General features: G+C 42.9%; 1 protein-coding gene across 2 annotated transcripts; it reads left to right on the top strand.

Annotated features, from left to right (window-relative positions):
- Positions 1-97: 97 nt before the first annotated feature.
- dtx4a (deltex 4, E3 ubiquitin ligase a) lies at positions 98-13,167 on the top strand. Of its 2 annotated transcripts, none has more exons than XM_046381287.1 (9): positions 98-492; positions 1,055-1,269; positions 2,856-4,038; positions 9,927-9,988; positions 10,195-10,356; positions 10,478-10,539; positions 10,923-11,243; positions 11,351-11,440; positions 11,549-13,167. In XM_046381287.1, exons 2-9 carry the CDS (start codon positions 1,062-1,064, stop codon positions 11,777-11,779), a joined length of 2,319 nt encoding a protein of 772 aa, XP_046237243.1. In that variant the 5' UTR covers positions 98-492; positions 1,055-1,061; the 3' UTR covers positions 11,780-13,167. The 2 variants fall into 2 exon arrangements, with proteins under 2 accessions (XP_046237243.1, XP_046237244.1); XM_046381288.1 differs by lacking the exon at positions 98-492 and adding an exon at positions 663-843.
- The last annotated feature ends 96 nt before the right edge of the window (positions 13,168-13,263 follow it).

Genomic DNA, 13,263 nt, shown 5'->3' on the forward strand with positions numbered 1-13,263 from the left:
TTATTTTTGGACGCGCTTCAGAATAAAGATATTACATATGGTAAGAAAGCTGGTGTTCGGTTGTTAACTCGAATACAATTCTAAAAAAAAAACAGCACATACTTTATATAAGAGATACAATAAACAATGAGCTTTCGAGATGAGAGACGTTCGTCATTGGCCAGACGGAGCACTTGCTCAAATCTGATTGGATGCTGGAGACCTTCGAAGCGTGGGAGTGTTCACGCACGCTAATATCAAACACTTATTTCTCGCCGGCCAAATTATTTTCAGTGGTGGGTGAAAGCCACTTGATCGAGACATTATGGATGAACTGATAGGTAAGCTGTAGATAAATATAACAGCAGTGACAGATAATCAAATTAATAACCATATTTCCTGGATTTTACCTGAAGACAGAAGATATTCTCCAGTGACAGATGGATCAGAAATCACCCAAACTATTCTACAGAGCAGTGATTTGACTGGAGACTGTGGAACCGACATAACCCGGTAAATGTTGAAGTTATTTCCTTTGAAGAATGATATCCTCCCTTACAGACAGCACATATTTACTAAAAAATAATAATAAAATAAGCAGCCTTGCACTGCGCGATCAAAGCCAGTCTGTCACAGTAACCTACTTCACGAGTGCCGCACCACCGTGAGCATCGAAGATGCATTTTCTCCTCTCACCCTAACTTGATTGTGCCGGAGAAATGATTTCAGTAGACGTCACTCATCTGCATAGGGAGTAAAATGCAACCATCCTGCAAGGCTTTATGCGCCCAGCAACTCTCTGTATCGTCGTCGTGTGATAAGGACCTACTAATTGCTGCATAACCGAAACTACAAACATGGAAGGTACGGTTTGCATGTAGTGTCATCCCAAAATAAACATCCACAGATAGAAGACACATCTGGGTTGCAAACTGTCTAAGATGGATGCAGCGCCGCTGCGCGCAGGGATGCACGACAGAGAGGCAGCAGAGTATCTTTAAATGCCAATCATCCCCGCGGTTTCGCTTTCATTTATGCCTCCATGTTGTCAGTTTTATTTTTTTCATCTTTGCAGGAGTAGGATGTTACTAGCATCCGCCGTAGTGGTATGGGAATGGCTGAACGAGCACGGACGCTGGCGGCCCTACAGCCCGGCTGTCTGTCATCACATCGAGGCAGTCATCCGGAGCGACCCGCGGTGTGGTAGTGTTGTCCTCGGCCAGGTGGACTCGCGCCTCTCGCCCTACATCATCGATTTGCATTCCATGCACCAGTTCCGACAAGACACAGGTGAGAATAACAGAGGGGTGGGGGTGGGGGGTGTTACGGTGTACCCCGGGCCCGAGGTGGAGGCCTTTATCTTACCCATGAGTGTCTACTTTATCTTGGGAAGCTTTAATTGTTAATTTTGTTCCAGAAGTTGGTGCCTTGGCGGGAGTGTTTTTCTGCAAAGTGGCTTCTTATCTTCACAGAAATGACACAAGTGCCATCTTTTTCATTGTTTGAGATCTTCCAGTAGCTTCCTGCATGTGTGTCCATTTTATTTAATGGATGAGCAACTAGGATAGGCGCTGTGTGTATGCAATTTTGAAAGGTGTCAGCAACGAAATGAGTCACTCTGGCATGGCCTGTGTGTGTTTCCATATGGCACATAGGCCACAACACCAGTTAAAGTGTCCAATCGTAGCCACAGACACCTACAGCAACTTACTACAAGCACTATTATCTTTTGTAACAGGATATGGACATAAGAAGTCATCTTTCACAAGTCAAAGCTTCATTGGCTCCATAGAGTTAAGCAGAGAACTGTAAGACAAAACAGGGAATTGTCAATTGTCAGATGTCTAACTTTGGCAAAGACCCAAATATTTCCCATCTTTCTCAACGCTGGCCAACAAAAGCCTTTGTGCAGTTTGTTTTCCAAACCCAGCAGAAGCTGAAGGGGGGGGGGTAGCTAAAGAGGAGACAGAGAGAGAAAGGAGGAGGTGAGGTGTGAGAAGGGTGGGAAGGAATTTCAGGAGTGTGAGGTCATTGATAAAATGGGTCGATGGGAGCTAATCTCATGAATGGACTCCTCTGTTGTCTTGTTAAATGTCTATGCATACTGTGCCACACATACTCTATGACACTCATTTAAATGAATTGTTTTTTAGAGGCTCTGTGTTTCACATACTTGATTTTAGTGTATGTTTTATATTTTGCATGAGTTTGAAAGAAAGCTGAACAGTAAAATGTAAATGTTCATGATTTTTGCAGCTCTGACAAAACTGCCCCATGATGCCCAGAAAGGTTTCACACGTCATCCTGATAGTCAAACTCACTCATCTTCAGGAAATCTTTGCATCCCCTTGTTTTTCATGCACAGAATTTGAATTGTGAAGGCTTTTACAGTATGAAGACTCTGTACAGTTTCTCTGGACACCCTGGGAAAGCAAACACAGCCAGCTTTGGGTCGGATCAAGGCTGCCAGCCAATCAGAATTCAGAACACCATGTGCTGTTACCAGGGGAAACCTGTTTGCCCAAATTTTTAACAAGCAAACACAGACATGTTGAATTTGTTAGGGTTGCAGTCTACTTGTCCACAGCAAATACTACCGCAGTCAGTCACTTACCTCCTGTTGTAAATATCTCTCATCACCAAGCATCAGGATTTAGCTGAAGTCAAGAAAATAAGATGCAATGATGCTGACTTTATTGTTATAGCACAAGTCTTGCACTAGGAATCTTCTCTGACAAGCACTAAAGTGAGTGCTATTTGTGGATATAGTCCAATGTAATATGACAGTAATACTAACAGTTCCTACACCTTGTCAACATCTTAATAATGTACATGAATCTTTTCCATTGTTATGACTCCCTAATTCCCTGCCTCAGGTACCCTTCGACCGGTACGACGTAGCTTCTACGACCCCACCTCAGCTCCAGGCCAGGGGTGGTTGTGGGAGTGGGAGAACGACGCAGGCAGCTGGACGGCGTACGACACCGAGGTGGGCATCGCCATCCAGGCGGCACGTGATCGTCAGCAGCCCTGGCTGGACCTGGCACCACTGGGTTTCTGCTACCTCATTGACTTCGAAAACATGACCCAAATCAACGGGCAGACGCAGCGCTGCCGACGCATCCAGCGCCGCTCCGACCTGGCTTACCCGCTGGTTTCCGGGCCTCTGCCTAAATCCCACCACGCCTGGGGGCCCATGTCCATGCCCAGCCATGGAGGACTTCTTGGTGTGGATGTATCTGGAGTGGGTACTGGGATAAGAATGAGCAGTAGTGGGACTGGAAATGGCAGCGCTTACCCCAGTGGTGCGCTCCCTGCCTCAGCCATCACCTCCCTGGGACAACCCTGCGCCTGTCAGCAGTGTATGTTGGTGTTAAGTGTCAAAGCGGGAGCCATGTCAGCTGCTCACACTCTGGGTCGGAGACCTCCACAGACCAAGCCACCTAGTCCCAAAATCAGCAGTCACCCTGTCCAAGGGGGTTCGTACTCGCTAACGCTGCCTCGGCCTCCTTCCCTATCACGGTCATTTTCCCCCCACAGGACGTCAATAGTTGGGGCAACAGGTGGCTACAGTGTAGGTGGTATGGGTGGTCCAGGAGGTATAGGTATAGTCGGTGGTGGTAGTGTTGGCAGTGCCAGCCTTGGTTTTGGGGGAGGCTTCACCCACTCTCTTTCCCTTCTTGGCTCAGCTACCGCCGCCCTCTCCATCTCTTCCAACCGCCCCCCTCCCCCACCTCTACCTCCTCCTCCTCCACCTCCCCCTCCACCCACCACCACACTCTCATCTGCCTCCATTGCTCCACCTCAACCCTCCACCTCGTCCTCCCTGTCTGCTTCCTGTCCCGCCACTACAGCGCCCACTTCAGGCCCTCCGCTCATCTCCACGGCTGCCTCTACCTGCACGCCCTCGCCTTCTGCTCGAGTCCTGGGTCCAGTGTCTTCATCTGGTGCTGCTGCCTGCGCTGCCCCTCTGCCGCCCCGGTCCAGTCTAGCAGGGCTGAGCCGGCCTGCACTGCAGCGAATCGCCATGGCTCAGTCACGTGCCCTTATTGCCTCTGGGTGAGTAGACGGCAAACATTTATTTTACTCTTCTATTGCTTTACTGTCCAACTGGGAACAAAGTGTATGCATTTCCAATGGAGCATAGTTAAGCAAGGTCTACAAAAACAAAAAACTTAAGTCCCAAAATTAAATTCTTCTTCAACCCAGCTACATTGACAGGTTTGTATATCGGTGTGAATAACAGGTGTGCTGTGCTCTTGCACCGCATAAAACAAAGAGTGTAGTGCTCAACAATTGTCAGGCAATTCTGAATTAGACAATTTTTAGCTAGAGTTGCCCTTTAAGGTTAAAGCTGCAATAATCAATATTTTCAAATTAACAGCTCAGTTCAGCTCAATTTATTTATATATCACCAAATCACAACAAACATTATGTCATGACCCTTTCCAAATGGGACAAGTTTGGATAGCACTGCTTTCAAATCACTATGTGTAAAGTTAAAAGGGTTGCTTGTACTGACAAACCAACAGAGAATTAGCATTCACGCGCTTAGCGACTAAATGGTGAACATAGTGGAGCGTTTGTAGCTAAAAACAACTCTCTGCTAAGGATTAGGTAGAGGTAGACCAGTTAATTGGGTCATAATCGCTATTGCCATTTATCAATTACTTTGAGTGGATCTTTGGTGATCCAGATGTATTTATCTATTTAGATAGATTAGTTAGATATTTATTACTTTTATTACTAGATGTTAAGTTCAAATGTTCTCCAGTATCTAATAAACCTGAAGATAAATTTCTGACAGTGTCACATTTTTCCATGGGGGTGGCAATGACCAACAATTAATCAGCTGTCATTTATTTTCCTGCTACAACCTATCTTTTATATCAGTCAACTTCTACATAAGAGTGTAAGCACATTTGTAAGCCTACTAACAGAGAAAATAAATCAGATCAAATCATATACTATAACAAAGTGTATAAGCAGTGGGACACTATCAGATTAAAGAGAAATGAGGGCCATTATGGGTCTGTAATAATAGAGCTTGAATGCTGGAAAAGGATATTTTAATTGGCCCTAATTGTTCAATGTTTGATGTGACATTCAGATAACATGGTCACAGAGACTACATGCCTTGTCAATATACAGCGTATGAAAGAAACTGAGCCCAGCTAAACAGGATATGCGAGAAAATCAATTTAGACAGGAATTTCTCATTTGTTAGAAGCCCTCATTACACAGTGTGTGACATCGGCACTCATTAGCATTCATGAGCCTTTAATCTTTGTGACAAAGTCCATCGGGTTCGTTCATTTCCACAGAGAGAAAAAAAAACAACACAAAACAATGAAGAGCATTCACAGTGAACACACCAAGCGCCCACAATGGCTTCACATTCCATACGTTTGTCGTGCTATCACTTGATGATGAATTTACCTCACAGACAAACACACATGCTCATACACATAGTTTGTTTGTAGTTTTCACACCAACAATTGTGTGCTCAGAGTCTCAAAGAAGGAGAAAAGCCTGGAAATCCTTTGTGGTATGGACCAGCTGATCTGATCTCCCCCTCGACTCTGAAACAGAGGCTAATATATTGAAGACTCAACAAACCACATCTTGAAGAGCTCTCTAACATCCCACTCTTATGGAATGACTGATATTTTCATCAGTGGTTATGCTGGAGTCTTTTCTTTGAGATTGGGCACAAATGTGACATCAAAAATGGAAACCGAAAAATGATTGTATATGCATAGTTTCTGGATGTTTAATTGAGAGAGAAGGAGTAGATTGTTGGAGAAAGCTGATTAACAAGAGTGAACCTAACATCTTCAGGAGCTCCATATAAATTTGTGTGAGTCATTAAGCACCCAAAGACTCAATGTGTGACCATGTGGTGTTCAGGTGCTAACTGTTGTCAGTATCAGTGAATGTTAAGGAGTAAGGAGGAAGTCACAGTATCTGATCATCATAGCCAGAGGGCATTGATTAGCAAGATGTCTGTGGTGAGCGTTACAAAGAGGTTATCTGATGCCTCAGAAGAGACTCGGAACAAGAACGCAGCTGATCCTTCATTTATTTTATCATTACTTTCTGTTGAGCAGTCGGTGCAGTTTGTGGGCCTTGTTGTGAACATGCTACAAATTTTAGCATCCAGATTTCATCAGATTCTAATTATAGCCCATCTTTTCAGGTTCGTTAAGTCTCACTCAAAGAAATCTTTCTGAGTTGCTCTACATTTCACTCTTCACGCAAATGTAACCTGCAGGAAAATCTTCTAATTCTTTTGCATCCTACATTATTCACACACATACAGTCACTTTGTCTGTGTTTGACTGCAGGTCTGCATGGACTTGGCTGCTTGTACTGTGATTAAAATTTGATAAATGACCACATGCTGGGGATAATTTCTCCATGAGCCAGCCCAGGATCGCCCCCAACGGAGCACCCCGGCTTTCTGAATCCTCGCATTAGCAATCCAGCTAAGCCTCAGATTAATAGCAAATACCACAGGCTTAATATTCTTGCTTCAGTAATCTTGTATTTTGTGTCAGGTGAGCTGTGTGACTGACCCATTCTTTCAACATATCAGGTGAGAGCACCTGCTGCTGTGGTTAAACCGCAGACGTCACAGACAAGAGCCTCTCTGATCCCGTCAGAATGGGATTCCCTCTGCTGCTCGCCCTTCTTCTCCCCTTCTGCTAGGTCTTCACTTAGTGCTCCTGCTGTCATCATCTTATTGCTTAATCCCTAAATTCAGAGCTGGCACCAAAGGCACCTCTAGTTAATTTTCATATTGAGCCATTTAAAGAAAAACAACTGAAAAAAGTTGATTTTTGGCCTTTCAAGGATTGCCATCAAATTATTACAACAATAACAATAACAGCAATAACAAAAACTGTGCTGGTTTGTTTAGGTTTGTTTAAGTTGTCCCCAGCTTTGTTTCAAGGCCTCAAAACGCAGCCATCAACGCCCCGATTTGAACTAAATGCGAGTTGCTGACTGTGTCTGTCTGCATCGGTAGACATCGCACCTATCTGTCACATGAAAGACATTACATATTTCACATTACACATAAACATCCGATCCATCGTGCATGCTAAAATATTCATTGGTTCAGCTTTAAGGCAACATCTGTGTGTTTCACCTGGAGTTCGGATTATTTTTGTCTAATTATAACCTTTTGTGAATACACCTCCTGGTTGCAAATCCAAACCTCTCAGCCACAATCATGATCATGTAATTGATAAAACTAAATAAAGATGATTCTTTTGTACCTAATTTTAACACTTGTAAAGAGAACCCAGAATTTCATCATTACATCATTTATCAGTTAAGATGAACTTTACTGATTCCACAGAGATAAACTAAGGTATCACAACAACAAATGGAGGTACAGGAGTGTAGATAAATAACTTCACAAAGCTAGAGTACTGTTATTATGAGCACTGACAAAGGAAGTGATAAAGATAGTAAATTAAAACGGACAATAATATGAATAGACATGAAAACTGAATGATTTTGTATGCACTTATAGTTGACAATAATTGTGCTGTTGGCTTTCTGAAAAGACAAGAATTAAACCATGTTATGATTGTAAGTGTAGTTGACGACAGAATAAAATAATCTTATCCAGGAAGTTCATTGTTAGCATTTCTTGTCGTCACACTCTTGAGAGAGTTTACTTGCAGTGAAATGGAGCAGATGGTTTCCAAAGGAGGCATCACAGATTATCTCAGTGATGAGGGCTGCCTTCGGCCCGCTCACCTGTTGCGCTCCTTTCTCCTCTCACTGCAGCGCGATTCGCTTCGCCACAAAACCAGCACTTCGTCTTTTGTGTCCCGAGCGGAGTTTTGTCTCTTACTTCAGGTTTATCTTTCTATCAGACTTGATTTCAGATGTGAACTTGTACTTGCTGAGTGTGTATAAACATGTGTGTGTGTGTGTGTTGCCATATGCTGCAGCTTGTACGCTCCCATCATCCAGCGGTCCAGATGGAAGCTGCTCTAATGCCACTAGATTAGCCGGGATCAAGGAAACGTGACGAGCTGGCACTCCTGTTGATTCCCACCCTTTCTCTGCTGTCTCCCACCTTCGTTTAATCTGTTTTATGGAATCGTTCATGTTTTCCTGCCTGACACACAAATGTCAACCAGCTCATTCATGCTCGGGTTCGAGCCAGACAGCCAGCCTGTTTTGTTACTGCGTGAATCACGTAAGGCACGTACACAGGAAGCTAACGGGAAAGCTCGGACACTTTGTTTGTTTGTAAATATAGCAACAGAGTACAGTGTAAGCAGATTTTCAGATACTGGAACCGTACAGTACAGTAACTATTCACTGTTTTGTTTTTGTGTTGTTGTTGCATAATCTGTAAGGACACAGGGATTCTTCCATCTAGTGAGGAAACTGCAGAAAAGTCAAAAACATCTTCAACCTCTGCAAACGTTTCCATTTTTTTTTAGTAGGAATGTTCCAGTGAACTGATTTATCACAAAACGACATAATTTAAACTAAAGAAACAATATATATTTTTTAAAAATACTCCAAGTGGAGAAATGCACAGTAAATGATTTTAACATTTTACCATTTCACAAATCAAGAGGAAAGAACTTCACTCATATACAGGAAGAAGAATGACAAAAATAGAATGAAGAGCAGATTAAATACTTTAATATTTATTAAATTTACAAAATTTAATATATTAAATGTAGTTGTACCGTTTGAATATAACAAGCATCCTGTTATGAAGGGTGTTTTTGCCTGCCGCCATGCCAGCGTTAATGCTTGTTGGTGGATTTATGAAAAGATCTACAGGGACTGCAGGCTGTGATGCATACATTACAGGTATAGTCAAAGTGATCACAGGGTGATATTAATGCAAAGAAAGTGTTAAGGTCACCCTGTCCAGACCTGAGGCTGGAATTTTAAGAAAGCGGGTATAAAATCTTTGCAGTGGCAATGTGTTGGTACGCAATCTGTCAACCTTATGGCGACCTGGCAGGGCAACGTAGTCATGACAGGTAATCTCTCCTGTGACGAATCTCTGGCCTACAACCAGAGTTTGGTCAACAGATGGAAGCAGGTGGATTAGCCCTATATAAGAAGAAAGGAGACGTGACACCGGCACACAAACAGAGGAGGAGAGAGACAGGGACGGTACTGTTGAGCTTTGAAACAAGTAGAAATTATTGCTGGAATACCTCCAGTTGGCTTTGTGGTCTTTGGTGCTTTAAAGCAGGAAAAATGACTGTTATCAAAACTGGCAGACCGTAAGTACGCATTTTTGGCTGAACTGTAATATGTAATTATGTGTTTTGTACATGTGTTTCATCTACAGCACAGCAGTGTTTAAAGACGCATAAGGGCATGAGTGTTGCTGTCGTGTCAGAAATGTTTTTGGACTCACACAGCATATTTAAGGAGTTTAAAATTAAAAATAAAAATGAATTGTGTCCCCCAGTCTCTATATAGTCTATAGATTAGTTTGACCTCCCTGTTTTAAATTTAAGGTGTCTTAATTTGTCTTCAAATTTTGTGAGTTTTGTTTCTCCTGGGTTCTTGGTTGGCATTACATCAGCTGCACCAAAAGGCAGCATAACAGCCAATTTGTGTTCTTCTGCCTGTGTGCGCATCCTAATCTTAAGCCTTACATTAGCAGGAAGTCCTACAATTATAGGACAGTGTGTCAAGTTGTGATGAGCAACGTCTGTTTGTTAGTCTGCATGACTCGGCAAAAGCTCCTTAACCTGCTGACATGGGGTGAACTAGAGGCTATCATATGCCACTGCCGGCTGTCTATCATTCCACCTGTTTAAAGGTGACTCATCAGATCTGGCTGTCACAAATCTGGGCTGAGGCGACCGGGCCAGCTGCACGTCTGCTTTTTTAGTGGGTCAGCAACCTGTTGATTAAAATAAGTTTGTTTTCTTGTGTTTCAGAGTGCCAACGGTTCCAGTGAAAAACCTGAATGGATCAAGCCCTGTGCACCCTGCACTGGCAGGTAAATGACTCAACATTATTTATGTTTTCTTCATTATATTAAAATTAACTACAAACACTTTCAGAAGCACTTTGTGGACTTCTTATTTCTTAAAGCTTGTTGTACTTCCAAGCTCTTCAGATAAACACTTATCTGAATAAAGAGTTCATGAATAAAATCCAAATACAATGTCTCCATGCATTCCCCCCTCTGCTGGCTGTTTCCAGGCATTACAGGCATTCTGATGAGTGCAGCAGGACTTCCTGTCTGCCTGACCCGTCCTCCCAAGCTGGTGCTTCATCCTCCACCTGTCAGCAAGAGTGACATCAAGCCTGTGCCTGGCCTGGGCCACTGCTGTCGGAAGACCACAAAGAAACAGGCTCGTAAAGGTGCGTTTAACCGTTAAACTGTGCTTGTGCGCCTGTTTTTCTCACCCATTTATGCAATCGTACGTGTCATGTGCATTGTGGTCCTAAACAGATTGTCATACTTTGTGTTTCTGTCTCACAGGCAAGACCCCCGAGGAGGTGGTGAAAAGATACCTTCAGAAAGTTCGTAATCCCCCAGAGGAGGTGAGTCCTACTTTTTAGTGATTTTCAGCTACTGTTTCTGTCAGATAAAACCAGACTGGGACAGGGGAGTGTGTTTCTTCACTCACCTTTAACACCGCTTACAGTTCTATCTGTGTTGACCATTTTAACACTCAAGATTAATTTTATTGGTCAACATTGTAGGAAACTTGGCTTTAGATTCCACCCATGCTGCATTTACAGAAAAAAACATTACACACACATAAAAGGGTAAGAGAGCAGGGAAGCTGTGACAAGAGTTGCTGTTACAAAACAGAACAGCAACCTTAAATATGCAAAGAAAGATAAGTCAACATAAAAAAATAAACATGTTTCAAACTGTCCATATCAGATCAGAGAAGTCATATTTCTTATTCCCATCTCAGGACTGCACTATCTGCATGGAGGCCCTGGCTGGACCATCAGGCTACAAAGGCCCCGGTGTCGGTGGCATCTCCCGAGCCGAGTCGGTGGGCCGTCTGGCACAGTGTGGACACCAGTACCACCTCCAGTGCCTTGTTGCTATGTACAACAACGGCAACAAGGATGGCAGCCTCCAGTGTCCCACCTGTAAGACCATCTACGGAGTCAAGACCGGCAACCAGCCGCCGGGCAAGATGGAGTACCACGTCATCCCTCACTCACTACCTGGCCACCCAGACTGCAAAACCATCCGGATCATTTATAACATCCCTCCTGGCATCCAGGTAAAGTCCTACTCATGTTTATGTGACACTAACTTTTAAGATTTAAACACAGGACGTGTGATTGGCTTTGCTGGAATAATGTGGTTAACTTTGCTCTTGCTGTTTAGGGCCCAGAGCACCCAAATCCAGGCAAACCCTTCACTGCCCGCGGATTCCCAAGACACTGCTACCTCCCTGACAGCGAGAAGGGACGCAAGGTAAACAAGAACTCTTCTTTTCAGTCTAATTTCATGTCAGATTTCAAGCTTACATGACTGGATTTTGTGAGAAAGTGTCCTGTTCTCACTCTTAATCTCTTCGTGCAGGTTCTGCGGCTTCTGTTGGTAGCATGGGACCGCCGGCTCATTTTCTCTGTGGGTACATCCAGCACTACGGGCGAGTCAGATACAGTCATCTGGAATGAGGTGCACCACAAGACAGAGTTCGGCTCCAACCTGACGGGCCACGGCTACCCCGACCCGGGCCACTTGGACAACGTCCTGGAGGAGCTCAAGGCTCAGGGAATCACGGAGGAGGAGTGTCTACCCAGAGACTGAAGAGAGACGTTGAAGACACGAGAAACCAGGCTGTAAACACACAATCCTGAGATGAGAGATGGATGAATTATTTTCAAAATCCACTACATGAACAGAAAGAACTTTACCAGAACTTATAGATGGAAAATAATCAAAAAAGAAAACTCTTTACAGGAGCACTGCAGAAACTGTTTCAGCTGAATTTGCTGAGAATGAAATTCCTCTTCTGACCGCTGACCGAGTTAGTTTCAATTCGTGGGAAATCTTTTTTTTCTCCTGATGCAGTAACAGTGTCAAGATTGCTGTTGTTATTCAGCAAGACATTTGAGACCACTGTGCACAGACGAGTCAGTCTTCGATTAAAAGAACATTTATACTGTGACACTTCATATTAAGAATGTAACTAAGTGAATTTTGCTGAATCGATGATGTGTTTACCACGACTACTGCTGCTATGTGGAATTGAAAGGTGAACCTGAAGAAAAGTGTGGGGTCTGTACATTTTTTTTTGAAGTGTTAGTCCATAAGCAGAAGAAACTTTTCACTGCAGATAATTATTTTAAGTGTGTAACTGGATATCTGAGCATGAATATTTGCTGACCTCTAGTGGTATTTTTCCAGAACTACAATGCTTTTTAGGTTTGTTTTTTTATCAAATTGTATTGTTGAATATTATGAATACTTGATATATATTGTATGATATTGTTTCCATTCCATCATGTTTTTTATATTTCAATTTTCCATTTTATTTTATATGGTGTGTTTCATTGCATTGTTTTCAGGAGTGGCATGACGACAATGAGATGTCGGGTGTAGTGACGATAAGCTGCTGGTGTATTGGAGTTTGCCTGACACTTTATATTATTTACTAGACACTTTATTTAACTAATCATTTTCAGTATTTTTGACAAAATGACATTCCTTAATTGTTCTGTTCTCAGAGCATGGGAGCATTTGATAGCTTTCTCTGTCTTCTTGTATGTGCATTAATGTTAAGGACTGATAGAGGAAAAGCAACTATGGATTAACCCCCCCCCCCAGGAGGACTAAATTCCCAAAAAGCTCAGATAAGACCTTCTGCCTGAGCTCAGATTTGCACAGAGCTTTCTACTTAGTGTCAAAATGACAGCTTGTATCTACTATTTTTGTGTAGGACACACACCAGCCTCAAACGCTAATCTAATCACCCTATAAAATGTGGTCATCGGTCGTTTTTGTCACGTTTGGTTTTTGCCATGAGCAGGTTTAGAATCCTGTCTATTATTGTGGATCCAACTTTGGCCAAAGTGGTCCAGTCAGTTTGCATTCAGTCCATTGTGGACTGTCTTATTATGTTAGATGAGATGTACAACAGTGTGTGCTCACATGCTAATGTAGGCCAACATTAAAAGCATTTATACTTTATGATACTTTATGTATGCACTGTACTTATGTACACAAATTTGCATTAAATGGTTTTCTAAGGTTCAAAGAGATAACAGAACTTTATTCATTTGTTTAGTGTA

This window comes from Scatophagus argus, chromosome 23 (genome assembly GCF_020382885.2).
Source record: "Scatophagus argus isolate fScaArg1 chromosome 23, fScaArg1.pri, whole genome shotgun sequence".
In the NCBI taxonomy this organism is placed as follows: domain Eukaryota; kingdom Metazoa; phylum Chordata; class Actinopteri; family Scatophagidae; genus Scatophagus; species Scatophagus argus.

What these genes read in the sequence shown, in the direction of transcription:
- dtx4a (XM_046381287.1), top strand. Translation starts at nt 1,062, where the DNA reads ATGTTACTAGCATCCGCCGTAGTGGTATGGGAATGGCTGAACGAGCAC. An exon ending in CGTGCCCTTATTGCCTCTGG is followed by an intron (nt 4,039 to 9,926) that starts GTGAGTAGACGG and finishes CTTGTGTTTCAG; the next exon opens with AGTGCCAACGGTTCCAGTGA. An exon ending in TGTGCACCCTGCACTGGCAG is followed by an intron (nt 9,989 to 10,194) that starts GTAAATGACTCA and finishes GGCTGTTTCCAG; the next exon opens with GCATTACAGGCATTCTGATG.